We start from the raw sequence: 22904 nt of genomic DNA, 5'->3' as shown, positions 1-22904 counted from the left end.
GTGGCTCGGTTGAGCGTCCACCTCTTGATTTTGGCTCAGATCATGATTCCAGGGCTGTGGGACTGAGTCCCACATTGGGCTCCGCGCTGAGGGTGGAACCTACTTAGGATTCTCTCTCCCAAATAAAAAAAAATAACAAAACAAACAAAATTCTTTAAAAAATAAAGACGCTCATTATTTTGTATGAAATACAAAATACAAAACACGCAGCATCAAAATTCATTCCAGGAATACTATTAAGGGCAAAATAATGGCTTTAAAACAAAACTATGGAGAACAGACCCTAGACATTTTGGACCAGCAAAATGACTTGTTGTACGGGGAGGAAGCCAAGAAGAATTATCAGAAAATTGCGCAAAACGTGGAAATGTCTGGTGTCTCTTAATCCCCGCTCACTGGGAGTGTGTTTCCTCTTAATTCGGTCTCATTTCTGAGTTGAGGTGCCATGAAGTTTCCATAGGCGCCTGACTTCCTCCTTCCAGGGTGGTTCGAGGGGCTGCTTAGGAAATGCATTTATGGATTCTTACGTGGGGAAAGGATAGTACCATTTCCATCAGGCTTCCAGGTCTAAGGATCTAAGCTGTTTTCTAGGAATATTTGGTAAGCTTTGGTCAATGGGGGGAGGTGGTTACTTTCTGTGCAAAATCAAAACGTGGTCCTTTTCTTTCTTGAGTGCCTGCCTGCGTGGGGCTTTCTGCCCTCCAGTGTCTGGGCTCACGGTGTGCTCCCTGCCCTGGGAAGACGTGGTTCTCTCAGAGCAGCAGATTTCTTCTTTAGGATCCTTTTTCCTTTTTTTCTCATGTAAGCCTGAGATGTCTGTGTCCCTCTGTGATATTTGGTTTCCTTTCCCTGGTCATCACAAGACTTTCTAAAGCTGGGGATGAGAAGGAGGACTGATCATGAAAAAAGTGTGTGTTAAGTCTTAAGTGTGGACCATGGGGGGCTTCTCCAGGGACACTTAGTGTTTACTAGTCCAGTGGGTTCACTGAAGGTCTGGGAATGGAAGGTGTCTCAGCGCCGTGTCCCTCCCACATGGTTTGTGCTCAGTGGAGGTCATTCTTCACGTGCTCTATGGGGACAGGGCACTAAGCATCTTCCACAGGAAGGGAAATGCCAAGCCTGGAGGTTGGCAGAGACAGTGTTGGCCCCTGACTTCCGACCCCAGGACCCTGTCCACTCCGCACACTCACCTCCCTCCCGGTGGAGGGCCCAGACGGAGGCGTGGATGGGCTGGAGCCCCAGCGCCGGGTGCTACTTTCCTTGTAGAAGAGATGGCTCTTGATCATCAGGATGGTTTGCGCTGCGGGTACAGCGGGGCCCAGTGTTTGATGGAGAGAGTCTGAGCCAAGGTTTCTCAAGAAAACCCCAAAGCTTTTGTTAGTAATGAGTGCACACGTCAGTCAAGTTGAACTTGCAGAACAGTTCCGTTTGGGAACTGCTTATTTTTCTTTAAAGCTGTTCAGAGTTTTGATGTTTGGACTCAACTGGGACCAGTCTGGTCAGAGACACCCTGGCCTGAGCCCGCTGCTGAGGCCCCAGCACCCCTGCCTCTATTAGGTGGGCCCAGCAGCCCCAGGGAACCGGGGGCCAATCGGCAGGCTCTGTGCCTCAGACCCCGTTTTGTTCCGGGTATGCAGCTTCTGAGGGGTGCTGGGGCAGATCTGGGCAGGGATGATTCTAGAAACCTCAGCCTCTGCTCCCACTCTCTTTCCCATTCTCGTATTTTATTGGGGAAATAGGTGCATAAAGAAAACGTAAAGAAAATCATCTCTATTCTTTGTCTGGAAGTAAAATCAGAAATCTCCCTAATATTTTTTTCCTCTGCCTCCATATTTCAGTATAAATTGTATTTTAACATCTGCCAGGAAAATACAAACCACACAGATCTTTTACTTGGTGCGGACACAAATGGAATTCACATGTACAGCATCCGTTGTTGTTTGTTGTTGTTGTTGTTTTCTCCAAATAAATCTTTTGAATGGAGCAGCATCCACAATATTTTCTACAGGGAGAAAGAAGTAGGCACCTCCGATTTCTCAGCGTTTTTTGAGAGTCAGTGGGACAGACTTGAGCACAGTAAAGTAAAATCTGCATCTATCCCACTGCGATGTAATGATGTATCTCCTTATTACCTCAGGCTCCTTGAGGGCAAAGGGTCTGTCTTTCACTGTGTCCTCAGCATCTGGCACTGTCCGTTGATGTGTTTTGAAAAATGTTTAATACTAATTTATTGTTGAGAGAGAGAGAGAGAGAATGGGGGAGGGGCAGAGAGGGAGACAGAATCCGAAGCGGGCTCCAGGCTCTGAGCTGTCAGCACAGAGCCCGACGCGGGGCTCGAATTCACAAGTCCTGAGATCATGACCTGAGCCTCAGTTGGACGCTTAACCGACTGAGCCACCCAGGTGCCCCTATTGATTTGTTGTGAACTGAGGAAGAAAAAGCTCTGTCTTGGTCATTTTAAACGTGTGTTCTAAAGGACATGGGAAAACTCATCACAGAAAAGGAAAGAAGCATTTGGGAAACGTAACATCTTCAGATATTGAAATCACTGACAGGCGCCTTGTCCTCATTTCCTTGCCTGCCAGAACAAGTTATCTGTGGATGCCCCGGCTTCAGGGCAGTGGGTGGAGACCAGGTAAGAGTCACAGGAGCCACCCTTGTCCTTCTGTCCTGGACCAGAAGAAGGGCGGGCAGAGCTCATTCTAAAGACTTGAAGGGGCAACTTCATTGAGCCCATGGTGTTCTAGACGTTGTTCTAAGTGTTTTATGTATGTTATCTCACTTAGACCATCACCGATCGATGAGGTAGGTATCATGAGCCCTCCTTGTACAAACATAGACACCGAGGGGTAGTGAGATTAGATAAATTGCTCACCTGTCTTCGCAAAGCCTTCCTGGTTGTGAGTCACAGAAACCAACTTGAGCTCAATTTTGCAAAGGGGGAAAGAAGAGGGAGGGGCAGGGAGGATCCAGGGATGTTTTGCTGAACTGACAGTCAGGCTTGCCTCTAGAGTCAGGAAGGCATTGAACTTGAATTGGGAAAGAGCTGGGAGCCCAGCAAACACACCCCGGATTCATCCTTCTCGCTGGCCGCCGAGTGGTTTCTTTCTCTTGGCTTCTTCATCCTTGTGGAGAATAATGGCCGTCCCACTGCTCCTGAAGTCATGAGTGACAGGGCCAGCCACCTGCTGAATCCAATTGTTGCTTGGTTCTGATTCTAAATGCTTTACAGGGACATCTGGATCTTAGTAGGGCCCACAGCCAGGCACACGCATATGGCTGTTAGAGTTTCTCCATGTGTGGAAGTGAAAGACGACTTCAACCACCTCCATTTTGGCCTCAAGCTTTCTGATTAATTTCTTCCAGCTTATGTCTGAACTCAGGCAAAAGGGTCTGCAGGGAAAGCATCCCCTGATGGGCACCGAAACCACCAGCCCAAGCAGTAAATACCGGCCTGAGCCAGCAAGACCCTGCCTGTGACTGAGCCCAAGACAATGAGCGACCTGACCTTCACTGCCCACCTGCAGGTACCCACCGACATTTGTCCCACATTTTCCTCATAGAGACCTGGAGATATTTTCGGCACTTTGGAGACAGTGTTTGAGACTCGAGTCCACTCTCTTCCCGGTGTCAACCTCACTGAAATAAATCCCTTTCTTGTTTCACAGCCACCTTTCTCTCTGCAAGTGACTGAGCCCGGTCTGTTTGGGACCCCCCGGAACCAGGCACCCTTGCGCCCCTGTGCCCCGGCTCCAGAAAGACTGAGCAATGGATTTGACACAAGCAGTGGAAGGATCGTGGGATCGACAAACACAAAAAAGGCATCTGCTGTATACCAAGTCCATGCAACTGGTAAGATTTAAATTCCCGTTTATCCGAATTTATTCTAGACTCTGGGCTTGTTCTATTCCCATGATGCTTTTAAAACAAATCTGTCTGATCCTTTCTTTTTAGTTTCTTTAGCCTCCCCCCACAGTTATCAGATTTCCAGAAAATTTGTCTTTCCTTCATGTGCGTTTGGTCTCTTGGCATTCCTGCACCTTCCTCCCAGCTTTGACCTATCCAAATTCTAGGTCTTAGCTTAAAATATTCATTTACAGACTTCACTGTGCATCAGGGTCCCTTGGGAAGTTTATTGAAACACACTGCTGTGCCCTCTCCTCGAGTTTCTAATCCATTAGGTTTGGAGTGAAGTTCAATAATGTGCATTTTTATCTAACAAGTTCCCAAGAGATTCTAATTCTGCTGTTCTGGAGGCCACACTTTGGGAACTGCTTAACTGGAAAAGCCAAAGTCATGAACGAAGCCCCTAGCGTAATGCCTCACATTATTGTATGGGATGAACTTCTTAATGCAGCATATGCACTTTTTTCATTATTTCTTCACATATATTTAGCTGTTTAGATTGAAGCCCTTCTCTAAAACATGCTGCTTTTAAATTGTATTAGAAAACTGTGATAAAAGGCTCTTTGCCTAAGGTCACCTGGGTGGCTCTGTTGGTTAAGTGTCTGACTTTGGCTCAGGTCATGATCTCACAGTTCATGAATTTGAGCCCCACATTGGGCTCTCTGAGCCCACTTTGTCAGCGCTGAGCCCACTTTGGATCCTCTGTCTCCCTGTCTCTCTGCCCCTCCCCCACTTATGCTGTCTCTCCGCCCCCCCTCCAAAATAACATTAAAAAAGAAAAAAACATTTGACAAAATGCTAGTTTTAAAATTCTTCTTTTCACACTGGAAGATGAATGAATTTTGTCCCCCCCAAGGATGAACTTTCCACATTTTTCTTTCATGTACATAGAAAATGGCAGAGGCAGGGAGTGGGCCTGGCACTTCTATACTATACTGGACTTTGTGTTTCAAAGTTACACTGTTCATTTGAAAACAAAAGATGTCATAGCTTGGTTTTAATTGCTAACAATTCCTTGGGGTTCCCATTTGTTTTTTAAGCTGTCAGTTTCTTCAAATCCTTTTTCAAACGCCACACTGTATTACAAATAATGGCAATTAGTAATGTAGCATTTCCATATTTATACCAACAAAAGAAATTCGCAGGGCATAATAGCATACAACCTTGACGTTTAGTAATAGCAACAAAACATGATAAATAAAAAGCATTTTTTCCCCTGTACAGACCAGCAGAACATAAATCTATTCACGTTTAAAGAATCATCTTGGATTTGACCTACACATCCCCATCTCATTCTACGCATTTCTCAACGCTCTCATCACATCACCCACACATTCACCAGACTACAGAGTCTGCAAGTAATCAATCCACCTAAATAGAGCTTAGAAAGTCCTCCCTCCTGAAGGTCTTCTCACTTCTCTGATAACCCCTCAAAAAAGAAAAAAAAAATCATGCCCTTCACTCATTCCTTCCATGTCACGTTCACATTTCATTAGCAAATCAGCAAGATGGACTTTTTCATCTCAATCCAAACAAGGTTAGAGAGAAAGAGTTCCTCTACTGAGCATCTCGATGCTCCACCCACGAGTCTGGGGACCCTGGGTCCTGTTCTGCTTGTGAGAAGGTCATTTTGGGGCACCTGGGTGCCTCAGTCGGTTGGGCTTCTGATGTCGGCTCAAGTCATGATCTCGTGGTTTGTGAGTTCAAGCCTTGCATCAGGCTCTGTGCTGACAGCTCAGAGCCTGGAGCCTGCTTTGGATCCTGTATCTCCCTTTCTCTCTGTGCCCCTTCCCTGCTCATGCTCTATCTCTCTCATTTATTAAAAAAATGAATAAATGTTAAAAAAAAAAAAAAGAAAAAGAAGGTTGTTTCATGGATTAAGAGTCTACATAATTTGTGGTTGATTTCAGCCCATACTGTGTTGAATAATCAGTAAAGCTGGGAAGTGAGCTCAGTCACCAAGATAAGGATCTTTATGGCTATGAGGAGACAGCAAACACAATCTGTATGCATCAAAGTTCTTTCTGTTGGAGTTGTCTTGACTATAATACAGCTGTTGATGCTGCCTGAATGTTGGTTGGTAGTATTCGAGGAAGGATGTGATTTGAATCGGCCTTGCCCTAACGTAGACACAGGTGTAATAAAATGGTTCTGATTCCACCCATCCTTTCTATAAATGCTCCGGAGGTCCCGAAATTGCCATGATGTATTCAAGACCTGGGATGCTGCCTTCATCACTTTCGGAGATGATCTGTCTCCTCTGCCCTTGGTCATGTTCGTCAGCTTCTCTATCCTCCCTGAATCAGCCAGGGCTTTGGCATTCTCCATGTTTTTGCCGGTGACCTTGCGCAGAGCACAGCAGATGGCCACCGTGGTCTCATCAGACAGCACACTGGGGCTAGTCCTGCCGGGAAACCTGTTGACCTGGTCTCGCATGGCATATTTACCAGTGAGATCCTTGTTGTGAACATCCAGAGCCATGTTCCTCTGGGAAGTTGCCAGAGAAAATGTAACTTTACCGTATCCATTCTCAAAAAGTTCTATAAGGATGGAGAGCCTTTCTTCTTTGCGGAAGTCTGCCCGGATGTATGCTGCAAACTCCCAATTTCCAGCAGATGGTTTCTGGAGAGACCTGGCAGAGCCTTCCAAGGCAGCTGGGCTGGAACTTTCTGCTAGAAGGTTCAGGTATGGTTTTAGCACTGATGGATGCCACGGCATCTTTGAGGGGGCTTTGACAGTCCTGGGATAGGACTGACTCCATCCCATTGATCCTCTTATGGTGTTCTCTGTTTCTTTTTCTTCTTCTTCCCCCAGCAACTTGACTCTGAATCCCTGCTGGGAGACTTTTCCTAGTAAGTCATCCAGCCCACTCAGCCCCAGCAGCCGGCCGACAGGACAGGTTCCTCTGGGTGCACACGCAGTTCTCCACAGTCTGGCTGCTGTAATCGGATGTGTTCACGGATGTAGGGGTTGCATACCGAAGCGAGTCCACCGGCCCCTTCGCAGAAGCGCATTCGCGTCCTCGCCTCCTCCTCTCCAGAGCTGAGGTTCCTCAGGCAACCTGTCGTGTTACACGGAACGAGCGACATCTGGAATTTGATTTTGTGATCATCATCCAAAGACCAGTTACTCCGTCAGAGTGTGGAATGGTCACAGGGTTTGCTAAGGTCCAGAGAGCATCTCGAGTGATTGCCATCTTTACAGCCTCACGTGAGGACACATTCCAGAGAGTGCCTGTAACAAGCTCCCTCACTTCTGCGCCACATATTCTCAACAGTCGGAGCAAGGCAGGCACCCCACCGACATTCTTTCATTGTCATTTTATTTTCATCTGTGGGCTTGCCAAAACAAGGTTGCGGATGGCACCGTAGGCGTTCTGCTGAACTTGCCCAAGTCCGTGGTCCGAGAGGTCAACCAGATGCTCGATTCCCCCTACCCTACACACCTCCATTTTCACGTGGCTGTCACTGCAGTGCAGGTGCCGCACGTGGACCGGGGGCTCCCCTGGGCTGAGGGGATCTGGTGCCACGGCACGCGAATGACTTTGGGCAACTCGGGATCACACCAGGCGAACTCCCTGGGGTCCTTCTGAATGCTGTCTGTTGATAGGGCACTCGTGGCGCCCTCATCAGCTGGTGCTGGGTGCTGAAGCCTCTTACAATTGCCCTCTTGCCCTCGGTATTGTATTGGCCCGTAGGGATCTGCGTAGGTTGCCGTTGTGTTCAGAGCATAATTATTCTTTTCGCATGTAAGGGCGCGTCGTTGGCTGGATGTGCTTTGCAGATTTCCGGCACCTGCTGAGCCTGTGCGATAGGACGCTGCCTGGTACCCTCGGAGCTCCATGGTTCCGTGGTTTGGGCTGCGGTACACTGGGCTGTAAGAGGCCCTCCCCTCACGCGTAGGATTGGTGTGTAACTCAGGAGACAGAGCCGCATGAAGGTCTTGCCCAGGCTGGCTGTGCTGACCAGCACAGGAGCTCCGTAAGTCTGTCAAGCTGTGTGGCCGAGGTGGAACCATCTTTCTGTAAATTTCATACAGCTGCTGTCCAAATTGTTCCACGTCGTGAACAGTCCTTTGAAGGAAAGTCCCACATGTCGTGGTATGGCGATCATCCCTGGGTGTTTGGGGGATGATGACACTGCCTAGCCTTGGGATGGTGAAGCTAGTTGATTCTGTGCATCCATCAGGGTCGGTGGGGACCCTACTGGGCTGGTGGTTTAGTACTGAGGGGTTGGGCCATTGGGATTGGAGATCTGCTGGGAGGTGACTGAGCCAATCTGACTTGCAGCTGTTGGGAGAGGTGAGCCTCTGTGAAGAGTATGGAGAGGCTGCCTGCTGAGCAGATAATGTGGTGGAGGAATATGCACTGGGGTTCAGGGGCTGGGAGTCAGAAAGCCAAATCACCACCCAGAATTCTCAGTGATCCACTTGAGGAGACCCACCTGCGCTGATAACATAGAAAGGAGGCTGCGTTCTAGATGGAACTGAACTCACTCTTCTCATGGCCTGACCCAGTGTTCATCCTTCCGCTCTTGAATTCTTCACCAAATGGTTATCAGTTGATCCTATGAATGAAGGCTGCGGGCTGTTATCTGCCTTACTCAAATTCTGGCTGTTGCGGGAACTCCCTGCTTCCTGGGATCCACTGTCAGAATTTGTGTTGAACTTGAGTTACCCAGTGATCTTTCACGGAGAGAGGAGTGTTCTGGTGAATGTTCTGGCTCTGTCCTAATGAGATAGTTGTTGTGGCGGACAGCGCCAGAAACTCTAGGTTGGTTTGCGCCAGTATTTGGCACACCTGTCACTCTCCAAGGAACGGACTTCTCAGTTGAGCTGGTGCTGGCCATACTTGGTGATTCTGCCCCAAGCCTACATCTTTCTAGCTGACTGGCAGCGATCCGCCTTTCCACTTCCAGATCTCAGGCGAGTCGTTGAAACGGAAGCTCCTGCTACTGTGATGCCCAGCTAGACTAGTGGCTGTGGTCTCAGGTTCCATGCCTTCGCCAGCAGAGGCAGCTTCCTGGGCGGGTCTGTGGTTGCCCCTCCTCCACCAACCAGGCCTACTGCTTAGGAGGGCATTCCTCATTCCAGGCGTCACTCAGGGGATCAGGGACAATCTGTGCCCAGGGGTTGCTGCTGTGGCACCTGAGATATTAGAAAAAGTGCCATGGCCAAGCAGCTGATGCCCCTTCCCTCGAAGCGGCCTTTCCCCACCACTCCCAGGGTGCATGGACTCAGCCCCGGCGTCCCCTGTACTGTCCAGAGGCCACCGCCCAGCCGCCAGCCCGCCTGCGCTGAATTCATGTTCTAAAATAACAGTAATATCCGAACACAAACATTTATATCTAAATTCTGGACCCCGCCATGGAATTGTGCCCTGGGTGCTTATGTAACTTCACACTCTCCATATATGAAGGATGCTTAAAACCGGGATGACTTTGAAGACAGGGTAAAATGAACCGATGTCTGAACCACACTCCAGACACACAGTTGCTGCGCTTTGAATAGTCGACCTGCAACAACACAGGTTGAAATGTGTGCGTCCACTCACATGTGGATTTTTCTCGGTAAGTACAGCACAGCGCTGTAAATGTGTCTTCTCTTCCTTATGATTTTCTTAACATTTTCTTTTCTCCGGCTCACTTTATTATAAGCATACAGTATATAATGCGTGTAATGTACAAAATATGTGTTAATCAGCTGTTTATGATATTGGGCTTCTGGTGAACAGTGTGCTATTAGTAGTTAAGTGTTTGGGGAGTCAAAAGTTATAGGGGGATTTTTCCCCTGGTGGAGAGGGTAGGGGGGGTGGGGAGGGGAGCTGGCACTTCTAACCCCTGGGTTATTGAAAGGTCAATTGTACCGATAGAAAGTACTGAATCAGCAAACATGCAGGGAAAATTCGGCCGTGTTCTTTATTTTATTTGAGCAAATTTGGTAAAGACATTGCTGAGAGCAGTTTCTCCGAAAAGCTCTGGGTACACTCAATATTTCTGCAAACCTTGGAAATGGAAATTTATTAATTGTTACTGTAGAGAGCCGGAGTCGAAAAGTGAAACCACCGCGATGAATTTGTACGACGATAAAGAAGTATAAGAGAGAGAGAAGTTTGTCATTGGATAGTCTTTGGCCTTTTGAAAAGGAAAGTATTGTCCTACAAGCACATTTAAGACTGCAAGATGTCCGGGGCGCCTGGGTGGCTCAGTCGGTTGAGCTTCCGACTTCGGCTCAGGTCATGATCTCGCGGTTTGTGAGTTCAAGCATCGGGCTCTGTGCCGACAGCTCAGAGCCTGGAGCCTGCTTCGGATTCTGTGTCTCCCTCTCTCTCTGACCTTCCCCCGTTCATGCTCTGTCTCTCTCTCTGTCTCAAAAATAAATAAACATTAAAAAAAAAAAAAAAAAAAAGGACTGCAAGATGTCCATGAACCCTTCGGGGGTAAATTACCTGTGCACCTGCCCGCACCCCCACGGTGGCTTCTGAGGGAAATGCCTGAGGTGTGCGTGGGGTGCTGGAGTTCGTGAGGGAGAAGACTGGGTGGCCGGCGGACTGCATGTCAGATTCTACAGCTGTGTTTTGGAAATCAGAGTGTCTCTATGAAAGTGGCCTCGTCTGAGAGGCAGCAAATGCAGAGGCCAAGGAAATAAGGGCTCAGAAAAAAGTGAGTTCATTCTTGTTAGAAATTTGGTGTTTTACACTAGCCTTTATTTCTATGCCATTTGCTTGGTATTCCTTCTAAAGGAGAAGACCAATTAAAAAAAATTTTAATGTTTATTTTTGAGAGAGAGAGAGAGAGAGAGAGAGAGAATGAGCAGGGGAGGGGCAGAGAGAGGGGGAGACACAGAATCCGAAGCCGGCTCCAGGCTCTGAGCTGGCACAGAGGTCGACGCAGGACTTGAACCCACAAATGGGGGGGATCATGACCTGAGCCGAGGTCGGATGCTTAACTGAGCCACTCAGAGGCCCTGAGAAGGACCAATTTTTAAAACTGAAATGTCTTCTAGGGTGCCTGGGTGGCTCAGTGGGTTAAGTGTCTGACTCTTGGTTTCAGCTCAGGTCATGATCTCATGGTTCGTGAGTTCCAGCCCCACGTTCAAGCCTCTGCGCTTGACAGTGTGGAGTCTGCTTTGCATTCTCTCCTCTCTCTGCCCCTTCCCCACTCATCCTGTCTCTCTTTAAAGAAAATAAACTTAAAAAAAACAACAAAAACAAAACCCCCAACCCTCCCTCCCCCGACATGTCTTCTGAGAAGTTACTTATCTTCCTGCTTGGAAACCTAACCTAACGCCGTAACTTACCTGGCGGATACTTCTCGTCTACTAACTGCCTCGTAATAATTTTTGGTCAAAAGTAACAGAATGACCATGTACAAAGAGAACGGTATATGCTCTCTGTTTTAAAAAGCAAAATATGAGATCAGAGATATGGGTCTCCCCCCAAGAAAGGAATTATCTTCAAAATGAAAGGAAACTGAATCAAATCACTGACTCAAGTGCTTGTTAATGCCGTGCCATGAAATGGCTTAGTTTGTGCTGATATGAAAACGAAATTTACAAGCTTCTGAACTCTATCAAGAGCTTGGGCCAGCTGATGATCCAATCTCAAGGTCCGAAGCGAGACCAAACTTAATTATGTTCTGTGGTTTCCTCTGTTGTGTTTCCTTCCACTTAATATAAAGAGATAAAGACTCTTACAAACTGTTTTAGTTACAGAACTTTATGGACTTTAAACCTTTCTTTAAAATTTTATTTTAGAGAGGGGAGGGAGGAGTGGGAGAGGGAGAGAGAATCTTAAGCAGGCTTGGCGCTGAGCACAGAGGCTGACTTGGGGATTGACCCCATGGCCCTGGGATCATGACTTGAGCTGAAATCAAGAACTGGATGGTCAACCACTGAGCCATCCAGGTGACCTGAGCTTTATAGACTTTTAAACCTTTAAATTCCTATGAATGTCAAAGTTTCTGCAAAGTATTTTAGATAATTGTGGAGAGGCACAATAATTGGTTGGGGTAATAGATAATAGTGGTTCCTCATTCACTGATGGCAAACGAACGTTTTGAATTTAAAATTTTTCCTTGTCTTTCTGGGTTTTTCATCTATAAAAAGCTATGAAAGCCCCAGAGTCACTTTTCATCATAAGATGACCACTATAATTAACGGACTCTCTTGTGCAGATATTTACAAGCTTAGATTAAATCAAAGTGCTGCTGATAGTTTCAAAACCTAACACAGTAGGGAGTTAGATTTTCATAACCTATGAGGAAATAGGAGACAGATGTGTGATTTGAGGAGACATTCAGGGAATCATCTATTGAATTATCAAGTGCTTACTGTATTAAGCTCCCGTCCTCCTGGGAGCCTCATTTTGCAGGAGCAATGTGGTGATTGCTAGAACCAAGGCCTGGCTTCCCAGTGTAATCTGGGCAGATACTCTGCTTATATCTGATCCTCACATCTGTCTACTCTCTGGTATGGGCATATTTTATCAGTGAGGACAGAGGCTCAAGCTAAGAGTCACCTCTGGCCAATGTCCATCCACATCTATTCACACAGGGAGGGAACTTTGCTCTGTTTCCAGAACAGCATAGAACTTGGGAAAAATGTGTATTCATATCTTCTGCTCATCACTTAACTGAATGTTTTTTAGGGGTTGAGTTGTATCGGTTCTTTGTATGTTTTGGATACTAACCCTTTATTGGGTATGCCATTTGTAAATATCTTTTCTCATTTCGTTGTCTTTTAGCTTGTTGATTGTTTCCTTTCCTGTGCAGAAGCTTTTTATCTTGACGAAGTCCCAATAGTTCATTTTTGCTTTGGTTTTCCTTGCCTTGGGAGACATATCTAGAAAGATGCCTGTGCTTTCTTCTAAGATTGTTATGGTTTCAGGTCTCAAGTCTAGATTTTTAATCCATTTGGGTTTCATTATTTTGTATGTAGCTGTCCAGTTTTGTTGAAGGGACTTGTCTTTTTCTCATTGCTTATTCTTGCTTCCTTTGTCAAAGATTGACTATATAAAATCGTGGTTTATTTCTGAGCTTTCTATTCTGTTCCAATGATCTATTTGTCTACTTTTTGCCAGTGCCCTTTGTAGTATATCTTGAAATCTGGGATTGTGATACCTCCAATTTTATTCTTCTTTTTCAAGATTGTTTTGGCTATTTAGGGTCTTTTGTAGTTCTATACAGATTTTAAGATTATTTGTTCTTGTTCTGTGAAAAATGCTGTTGGTATTATGATAGAGACTGCATTAAATGTGTAGATTGTTTTGGATAGTTTGGATATTTTAACAATATTTGTTCTTCCAATCCATGGGCATGGGATATCTTTCCATTTCTTTGTGTCATCTTCAATTTCTTTCATCAGCGTTTTATAGTTTTCACAGTACAGGTCTTTCACATCCTTGGTTAAGTTTATTCCTGGATATTTTATTATTTTGGGTGCAATTGTAGATGGGATTGTTTTCTTAATTTCTCTTTTTGCTGCCCTGTTGTTAGTGTATAGAAATGCAATGGATTTTTGTATGCTGATTTTGTATCCTGTACCTTACTGAATTATTCATCAGTTCTAGCAATGTTTTGGTGGAGTCTTTTGGGTTTTCTCTATATAGTATCCTGTCATGTACAAATAGTGACTGTGTTTCTTCTTCCTTACCACTTTGGATTCCTTTTATTTGGTTTTCTTGTTTCATTGCTGTGGTTAGGACTTCTCGTACTAAGTTGAATAAAAGTGGTGAGAGTGGACATCCTTGTCTTGTTCCTGACTTTAGAAGAAAAGCTGTTTTCCCCCATTGTCTGATGTTAGCTGTGGGTTTTTCATATAAGGCCTTTCTTATGTTGAGGTCTGTTCCCTCTAAACTGACTTTGTTGAGGGTTTTTAATCATGAATGGATGTTGTACTTCGTCAAATACTTTTTCTGATCAGCAGCATTTAATGCCTGCAGGGACAAGGGCCAGTGATTTTCATCTCCACGTGTATGTATCCGTGATGATACCTTCAAAATTAATGAGTTGAAATGGAATTTCACAGCAACAATTCTTAGCTAAAAGTATAATCTTGACCTATCAGCTTGGATATTCTAGTTCCTATCCGGGAATGACTTAGTTTTTGATAATATGATTTTTATTTTCTCTTTTTGATGTATCACATTGACTGATTTGTGAATATTGAACCACCCCCGCATCCATATAATCTGCAAAGTTTTAACTATAAATCCACAAATGATTTTACCTTAATTACGTGCAAGATTTCTAGTCTTGATTCTATCTCCACATGACAGTAAGAAATAAGTCTGTGGCCCTCTTCCCTTGAAAAGCATGTCAACTATGCTTGTTGACCACAGGAAGAGCTCCACCATGAATCTTTTGGCATTCAAGTGGCTCACCAGACAAAAAGATCTCCTGAGATATAGTGTTGAGTGTAGGAGACAGGTCTACTTTTCTCTGCAGTAAAAGACTTTGCATTCTTCAATTTCACAACTCATTCACCTCCATTCTCTACTAACCAGAAATCTGCAGAGATTCAACTAGGAATTTGGTGAAACGGGGGCATCCAAGGGGTGTTTGGAAGGGGTCCTGGGCAATTCAACTACGTGTACTCATTCTTGTGAAATCATTCCTGGGTAGGAGCTGGAATATCCAAGCTGATAAGTCAAGATTATACTTTTAGCTAAGAATTGTTGCCATGAAGTTCCATTTTGACTCATTAATTTTGCGGGTATCATCACAGATACATACACATGGAGATGAAAATCACTAGCCCTTGTCCCTGCAGCCATTGAATGCTGCCAGTGGCAAAATATGTATGCACAACCATCTTCATGATGCAGCAGCAGAAAAATGTTTTCCAATAATCAGTACCTTGAATTTCAGTAAGAGCAGATTGATAAACAAAACAAAAACAAGACCTCATAAAGATAATAAGGAGCCTCATTACTACCAAAGTTGTAGGGACCTCATGATGTGGGCTTGAGTGCAGCATGCAGGAAAAATCATGTGTGTGGCTACTGCTTATGAGCGTTACCCAATTTCCCCCCATCACAGCCTCACGGATATTAGGTGTGTATGACGACCTGGGACAAGTAAATGCAAGAGGCTGGTTGCAGGCAGAGATGAATGCCCTCAGGCTGAGGGGATCTGTGCAGATCAGAAGCCACCAAGCAGCACAACAGCACGCATCAGTATGAAGGGTGGGAAGCTTTGGCTCAAAGCCTTGACACCTATTCTAGCTTTCAAGATGGATTTGAAAAAGTCATTAGCAGACACATTTGTCATCACCCACCCTCACTCATGTATTACTCTACAGACATCTATTCCACACCTACTGGGTCCAAATGCGCAATGGCTCATCCTGCCCTTGGGGAGCTCACCGTCTAGTATGCCAGATGGGTATTTAAGCAGGTCTCTAGAACACAAAGTAGGGTGAAATCAAGGCCTAGGAGGGGGTTTCAAAGTGGCGTGAGGTCCCACGTGTATGGGGACAGGTGACGCTTCACAGAAAAGGGCCGTGTTAACAGAAGAGAGTTAATTCTGAACCGTCACCCTGACCAACAGCACACAATACAGCTTGCACTGACAAAGCAAAAGAAACAGCTCAATCCTTAGAACAACCCATTATAGCACCAGCACTGAGAGCATGACCGAGAACCACAATTTTTTAACTACTTTTGAGTAATGAGATTCGTATAAGGTAAAAATCTTTTATTTTCTATAGGTTCAGAAGCATGGCTCACATGTGATCTGCATTTGACATTTCTAGAGGTTCCAGCTTTTTAGGGGATCAGTAACGAGAATGAGAAAAACTTATGGCAACGTTCTAACTTGCCTGCTCAAGGTGCAGCTAATGAACACTTCCAGTGACCAGGACTTCCAATCTGCAACACCGCTTTAACTGTCTAAGCTGGAGATAAAGTGTAAACCTGACTACTTAAAATCTTCCCTTGGGATTGAGTTTAGATTGTCTTCATGAAACAAACTGCACCAGTAAAATGGAACCAGTGAGGGCCATCTTAAGGATTGGTATTAAAACAGTAATTCAATTTCAGCACCACAGAAAGCGTTGTGTTCCCAAGTTATCAAGCAGGAGTACTTCTAACACTGTAAGAAACAATTTTGACTTCATAATTTTGATTGGAATTATTTTAAAATGGTCCATTTCTGTGAACTTCTATTAGCAATGAATTCTGAACGCGTATAAAACCCATCTGGGGTTTTCAAGTCAAAACCTCTTCTAGTTAAAAACTTCTATCCATAAAATACATTTATATGTTAAGTTTGTTTGTTTTTTTTTTTTTAGGTAGGCTTCACACCCAGCGTGGAGCCCAATGCAGGGTTCAAAGTCATGCCCCTGAGGTCAAGAATCAGAGGCTTAACTGACTGAGCCAGCCAGGTGCCCTTGCATGTTAATTTTGAATGAAACCCTAATTTATGTTCTAGAATATCTTTTTGAAGATAAGCAGACTGAAAACAACTTGCATGTTGTCCATTTAAGTACTAAAATAGTTATATTCAATTATATCCCAAATCACTAAGATTTATCAGGTGTTCAGCAGAACAGGCTCTGTTCTACCCACTCCTCATGGGGCTTATTTAGTCCTGCTGCGAACTCTCCAATCCTACCAGACAACAGGCAGAGAAAAGAAGGGAGCTTGGAAGCTGTCTAGAAACACAAGCCATGGTTTAATAAAAATAAAGAGTGGTTTTATTGATAACATATAATTGCAGTTACATTAATATATATTATAAACTTTAAGGATTAGAAACCAATGACTTTATTCTTTACCGAGAATAATCTAGGGTACGGCCATATGTTCCGCGAATCTTACTTCAGCCCCACACAGTGGTCCTAGATCTATTTTTCACAAAATCAGGAAGTCACCATCCAAGCTTTGTATCAGGCCACACGTTTCATTAAGCAGAAATAAGACATTATGTTTTCTTCAGCAAATACCCCTTTTGTCACATCGTCCTATCTTCTCACATTTATCTTAATATACAAAGCTTAACTTTTCACCCCCAAGATAACGTGCACGTTGGAAAGTGCAAGTCATGAGACAGCAGCAAAATGCTACTCTGCCCTTTGTATCCTGGATTTTTCATTTTTGCCCCAGACCCCGCTTTATCATTAAAACTACATGAATCCCACAGTGTGATACTTTATCAGAAAAGTCTTTTTGTGTACACGTTACCACAAAGATGGAAAACGTCAAACAGTCCGAGCAAGTGTTTGGCAGACCACAGAAAGGAAAGAGGACCGTGGGAAAAGAAAACGCTTTAGTGTTTTAGAGCTGAAGAGCTTGACGGGCGTCATTCAAATTTCTCATCCCCTTCTTCCACGTCCTTCAGGTTGAGCACTTCCAGAGAACCTTTACCTTTTGTCTCCTTTTTTATGAGCTCATCGATTTCTCTGAAGCAGCCTGGGTCAATCAGACACACCTGAAACACGGAACACAGGTGCTCAGCAGGTGCAACGGAATGAACACAGTCCCCGCTTTCTCTCAGACACACAGCACGTTCCAGATGTCTCTACTGCTACCGTCCTACAGTGCAAGAACGAAGACAGAGCACAGGGAAGCAGGCAGGGCTCTAGTCTAGCCTCGCTCTTTTAAGGGCACACACAGGCCCTGCGACAGGCGTTAACCTCCCCGTCTGAGGTCGTCTCTGGACTCCACAGCCATCAAGTGAAGTGGCTGGAAGAGGAGAGCGTGGTTCTTTTGATACTACAGTTTAGCGCGAGGATTTACAGTCTGGCGAGAGCACCTCTATTTATCCACATCAGAAGGAGAAAAAGCAGCTTGAAGGCCTATTTAGAAATCACATGTGAAGTTCTGAAAAGACCGGAGAACTTCAGAATGTCAGATGTGTCCCTTCGCGTTTAGGGAGGAATGCCCAACAACCCCGGCCAGAGCTTGTTTATACTGGCGCTGGAGCCAAATCTCAGGGCCCAGGTTTGTAGACAACCGAATCTCTGCTGCGTCTGACACTGTGGGGCCAGGACCCAAAGACACCATGCTTTGCCGCGTCTTTAAAATGTTCTATGGGCAATGAGGCCGTCCAACTTTTCGTCTTATTTCCAATTTCCTCATAATAGAAGACTCACCGTAAAATATATTCTCTCGTCTAAACTGAGCATGGATTTAACCAGAAAAAACAAACCATCCCCCCACCCCCAAATCCCAAGTTGTGCTTAATTTAACTATAATTTCGTTTTAGTCTGACCTTGAGATTTTTACTTAATTCCAGGTAAGATGTTTCTGGAAATGTCTATTGTTCACACCTTTAAATGTCTGTGACGCATTTATGACTAGAAAACATGATTCTGGTAACATGGACGCAAAAGAATAAGAATATTTTTATCTTACAATTTCTAACTGCTGACTGTAGTCTTCGCTTTCTATAACCTTGATTAGGGGCTTCAGCTTTTCTTTCAGCTTCTTCCCTTCATTCACTGGAAGAAGGAACCGAAGTCTCATATGAGCACGTTCGATCTTCATCTTCTCCTTTAACTGCTTTATCACTTCCAAAGCCTGGCGAGACCAAATTGAAAATGTTGGCAATTTCTTTGCTACCTTTGCTGCATTACTTTGTAAGGTATTCAAGACAAAGCAGTTCCCATCCAGCCAAATTAGACGGTGGTTTTTAGGTAGGACACAAAGAACATAAACACCCATAGAAAAGAGAAGATAAATTGGACTTGAAGATTACACACTTTTGGGTTTCAAAACACTATTGAGGAAGTGAAGACAGCCCATTAAATAGGTGAAAATATTAGTCAATCACACATTTGATGAGGTGCTAGTATCCAGAATATATACAGAACTCTTACAACTTGATAATGAAGAAACAAATAAAGAATGGCCAAAGAATCTAAATACTGATTTCTCCAAAGATGACCAAAGGTCAACGGGCACAATATGCTGAAATCATTTGTTATTAGGGAAATGCAAGTCAAAACCAGAATAGTACACCCAGGATGGCTGTAATAAGAAAGGTGGATTAACAACAAATATCAAAGATGTGGAGAAATCGGAACCCTTGCACACTGATTGTGGAAATGTAAAATGCCTCAGCTATTTTGGAAAATGGTTTGGCAGTTCCTCAAAAGGTTAAATATAGTTACCATATGACCTAGTAATTCCATTCCTGAGTCCAGAGAAATGAAACACGTCCACACAAAAATTTGCAATGAATTTCAGAGCAGCATTATTCATGATAGCTAAAAAGTAGAAACAACACAAATACCCATCAACAGATGGATGAATCAACAGAATATGGTATTTCCATACAATGGGTTATTGTTGAGTCCCAAAAAGGAATAAAGCACTGATATGTACTACAACAGGTATGAACCTTCAAAGGGCCACATATTGTCTGATTCCATTTACAGGAGATGTCCAGAAGAGAAAAGTCCATAAAAACAGAAAACAAATTTGCTGAACAGCTGTGAGAAGGGAATATGAGGAGTGAGTGCTAATGGCCACAAGGTTTCTTCTGGGGGTGATGGAAACGTTCTCAAGTTAGGTAGTAGGGAAGGCTGCAAAAACTTTGTGAATATGCCACTGAATTGTTCACTGTAAAAAGATGACCTTGTATGTCATGTGAATTAGATAGAAATCAAAAAAATCTAAGATGTGGAGTTGAAAGGATTCTTTAAAAATTCAAGGTTTATCTTTAAAGGTTTGACTTGGATAGGAAGATGAGAGCTGTAGTACATTTGTGTTTAGTTAAAAAAAATTCCATTACTTTTCCCTAAAACCCCCATCATTTCCTTCCTCCCTCCCCCTAATCTCCTACCTTACTGCTTCCAAGTAGTATCACTTTATTATCACAGACAGATCGTTTTCAATGGTTTCTTCAGAGAAAATTGATTTTCATTTGGATACTTTTTGACATTAAAAACCACTCACCTGCTGTTTTGTACTTTTATTGGTTTTGACCGAATAGTGGATGTCCTTCATGGCTCTCTCTATAAGGATAACAGTGTACGGTCTCTTTGTTTCAGGGTTCACACACTTGTCGGCCACAATGGTTGCAATGTCCCTGAACATCTGCTCCAGCTGTGTATGCCGTTCTTTATCTGATACTTGAACCTCTCCTTTAGTCAAAATCTAAAAAAACCCCAGATTTAAATATATTTATTGCACATTATTTGTTAACTGACCACAAGAATAACTTGGTAGAGAAAATTAAATTCCATCCTCTTCAGCTACTCACATATAGGTAATAAATTGAACTTTGCCTAAATGATACACTGGATTATCTTGTGCTCTAAGATACTATTTATTTAGGTGGGGGAAGGGGAAAAGTCAATTTAGGCAAAGGTTGTAAATGGTGAAACCCTTGAAAAGAAAATTTAATTTTAGGTATATTATGCTCAAAATATAAAAATGGACAAAAATAAGGTAATTTAGTAGAAAATTTAAGTTTTGGAGACTTTGACAAAATATATTCATGTCCTGCATTATTAAAAATGATGCCACACAAAAAGACTCCCCAAATAATCTGACTAAAACGAGCAGAGAACTCGAATAGACATTTTCTCAAGCAAGACATACAGGTGGCCAACAGACACATGAAAAGATGCTGAACATCACTCCAACACCACTCATCATCAAAGGAATGCGAATCAAAGCACAATGAGTTTTCACCTCACCCCTATCAGAATGGCTAGAAATCAAAAAAACAAGAAACCAACAAGTGTTGGAGAGGATGTGGAGAAAAAGGAACTCTCAGTGCCCTGTTGGTGGGAATGCAAACTGGTACAGCCGCTGTGGAAGACAGTATAGAGGTTCCTCAAAAAAATAAAAATAGAACTACCATGTGATCTCGTAATTTCACCACTGGGTACTTACCCAAAGAAAATAGAAACACTAATTTGAAAAGATATTTGCACCCCAGTGTTTATTGCAGTATTCTTTTCAATAGCCATGATGCAACCTAAGTGTCCACTGATAGATGAATGGATAAAGAAATAGTATACATACACAATGGAATATTACTCAGCCATAAAAAAGAACGAGATCTTGCCATTTGCAATGACATGGATGGACCTAAATGGTATAACGCTAAGTGAAATAAGTCAGACAAAGAGTAATACCGTATGATTTCACTCCTATTTAGAATTTAAGAAACAAATAAACAAACAAAAAAAGGGCACAAACAAAAAAAGACTCTTAACCATAGTGGTTGCCAGAGGGGAGGTGGGTAGGGAATGGGTGAAATAGATAAAGGGGATTAAGAGGTACAAACTTCCAGTTATAAAATAAGTCACAGAGATGAAAAAACAGCATATGGAATACAGTCAGTAAGACTAATAACATTGCTTGGTGACAGGTGGTGACGACACTTATCATAGTAAGCACTAAATTACAGAATGCATACAAAAGAACGCACAGTGATGTGTATTGTTGAATCACTATGTTGTACACCCGAAACTAATTCTAACACTATTAATTATACGTCAATTAAAAAAGTGATGTTACTCAGGTTACGCCTAAAAAATAACGATTCAAGTTTAACATACGTTCAAGTACTTCTAACACATAGCTCTTAGAACTCACCTGCTTACAGATTTCTGTCTGGTCATCTGTTCCAAATGCACTGATCAGATCTTCCTTCTTTGCAACTTGACCTTTAGAAACATTTACAAACACTGAGTGGGTCTGTAGAACTTCATCAAGGTCTTTTTCCCTTGTGACAGCAGGAGAGAAAAGTCCTAAGTGAACACACTTGAAACTTGGAAATTCATTCACATTTAAATACAAGATGGTAGTGACATGATAGTAAGAAACAACAAATACTCAGCGAGAGGGAACATTTTCAAAACTCAGAACCGTATCTGTATTCCCACTTACTCACTGGAGAAAAACGTCACGGGATCATGTATGAAACACTGAGCTGTGGGGGCAGAGGGCGGGCTGCTGCCAGGGAATTCCGATCCCTAGATGGCAGCAGCGAAGACACTACGCACTTCGGTGAAAACTCAGGGCAAAGATCTGTGACATCAGGATGTGCTATAGCCACGGAAGTATTTGGAAGACTAGGTCTCCACCCTTTAACATTATTTTGGCAAAAGGGCCATATTTTGGGGATTTCTTGGCTGTGGCTTTCAGGACACCAACCAATTAACACAAAACTCCGAACCAACAACCCAAACCACAACAATTCAACAAAAAGGGAATCCTGGATTTAAGCGCTAAGCTCGGGAAAGACAGTGACTTTTCACGCTCACTGCAGGAATAAATTGTCCATTTCCTTCCCTGTCAAGACACCAGCTCGAACACTAGGGGCAGGCCGCCTCGGAGGCTACAAGCTCCGGCCAGAGCTCGGACGGAGAGGGTCACTCACACGCCGCTCCGCCAGCCGACGACTTTGTTCTTGTAGCAGGCGATTTCGAAGCGCTTCCCGGCGCGCTTCATCCGTACCACGGCCACATTGGTTAGGCGGATCTGGTTGGTGGGGGTGAAGATCGACATGGTGGCTGCTCACAGCCCTCCCCGGGTCTGGTGAACCAAGGCACACCCGTGCGGCCGGCCGGAGGGACCACCTGCGCCTTGCTGTAACGACCCGGCAGCGCGCGGCACGACCACTACCTACCCGGACGGCCGCCACAATACACCCAGTTGACTTATTGCGCAGGCGTCAGGTGTTGCGGAAACCGGGCGAGGAAACGTGAGCAACGACGCCTGCGCATTGTGGTTTTTACGACATCGTTCGGCTCGCGACAAGAGAAGCGCTCTTCCTCGATGGAATTTACTTCCGCCAAGGAGCTCTGATTGGCTGGTGTTGCTGATGTTTTAGCTACCGGCTGGAAACGTAGAGTCGGTCCCTCAGAGTTCCGCAGGTTTCGGGGTCGCGCCCTCAAACTTCTCTTACGGAAAAATTGTAAAATAAAAAACTTGAGAAAACAGTGTGATGAACCGCCACGAACCCATCGCCCTGCTTCAACGATTATCAACATTTTGCCATTCATGTTCCATTCTCCCTCTTCTTTTTGGTCAGAGTAGT

At 44.1% G+C, this 22904-nt stretch overlaps 1 protein-coding gene, 1 long non-coding RNA gene and 1 pseudogene across 2 annotated transcripts; 1 reads left to right on the top strand and 2 right to left on the bottom strand.

Annotated features, from left to right (window-relative positions):
• The first annotated feature begins 3113 nt into the window (after window positions 1-3113).
• LOC147572988 (uncharacterized) lies at window positions 3114-16184 on the top strand. The gene is made up of 3 exons (XR_015245443.1): window positions 3114-3527; window positions 3669-3852; window positions 15613-16184. It is a non-coding gene; the product is annotated as an uncharacterized LOC147572988 (long non-coding RNA).
• LOC112859876 (plakophilin-4-like) lies at window positions 5464-11270 on the bottom strand (annotated as a pseudogene).
• A 392-nt stretch (window positions 16185-16576) lies between the features above and the next one.
• SBDS (SBDS ribosome maturation factor) lies at window positions 16577-22574 on the bottom strand. Its single transcript, XM_025923357.2, has 5 exons — window positions 22245-22574; window positions 21458-21587; window positions 19805-20005; window positions 18260-18424; window positions 16577-17333 (listed from the first exon to the last, which is right to left on the bottom strand). Exons 1-5 carry the CDS (start codon window positions 22370-22372, stop codon window positions 17205-17207), a joined length of 753 nt encoding a protein of 250 aa, XP_025779142.1. The 5' UTR covers window positions 22373-22574; the 3' UTR covers window positions 16577-17204.
• Between the last annotated feature and the right edge of the window lie 330 nt (window positions 22575-22904).

Source organism: Puma concolor, chromosome E3 (genome assembly GCF_028749965.1).
Source record: "Puma concolor isolate L17-30 chromosome E3, mPumCon1.1.hap2, whole genome shotgun sequence".
In the NCBI taxonomy this organism is placed as follows: Eukaryota; Metazoa; Chordata; class Mammalia; order Carnivora; family Felidae; genus Puma; species Puma concolor.
Note: the sequence above shows the minus strand (reverse complement) of the source record. Positions and strands in the feature narration are given on the sequence as shown.

What these genes read in the sequence shown, in the direction of transcription:
- SBDS (XM_025923357.2), bottom strand. Translation starts at nt 22,372, where the DNA reads ATGTCGATCTTCACCCCCACCAACCAGATCCGCCTAACCAATGTGGCC. An exon ending in GTCGGCTGGCGGAGCGGCGT is followed by an intron (nt 21,588 to 22,244) that starts GTGAGTGACCCT and finishes TGCTGTCACAAG; the next exon opens with GGAAAAAGACCTTGATGAAG. An exon ending in ATAAAAGTACAAAACAGCAG is followed by an intron (nt 18,425 to 19,804) that starts GTGAGTGGTTTT and finishes TGGTCTCGCCAG; the next exon opens with GCTTTGGAAGTGATAAAGCA.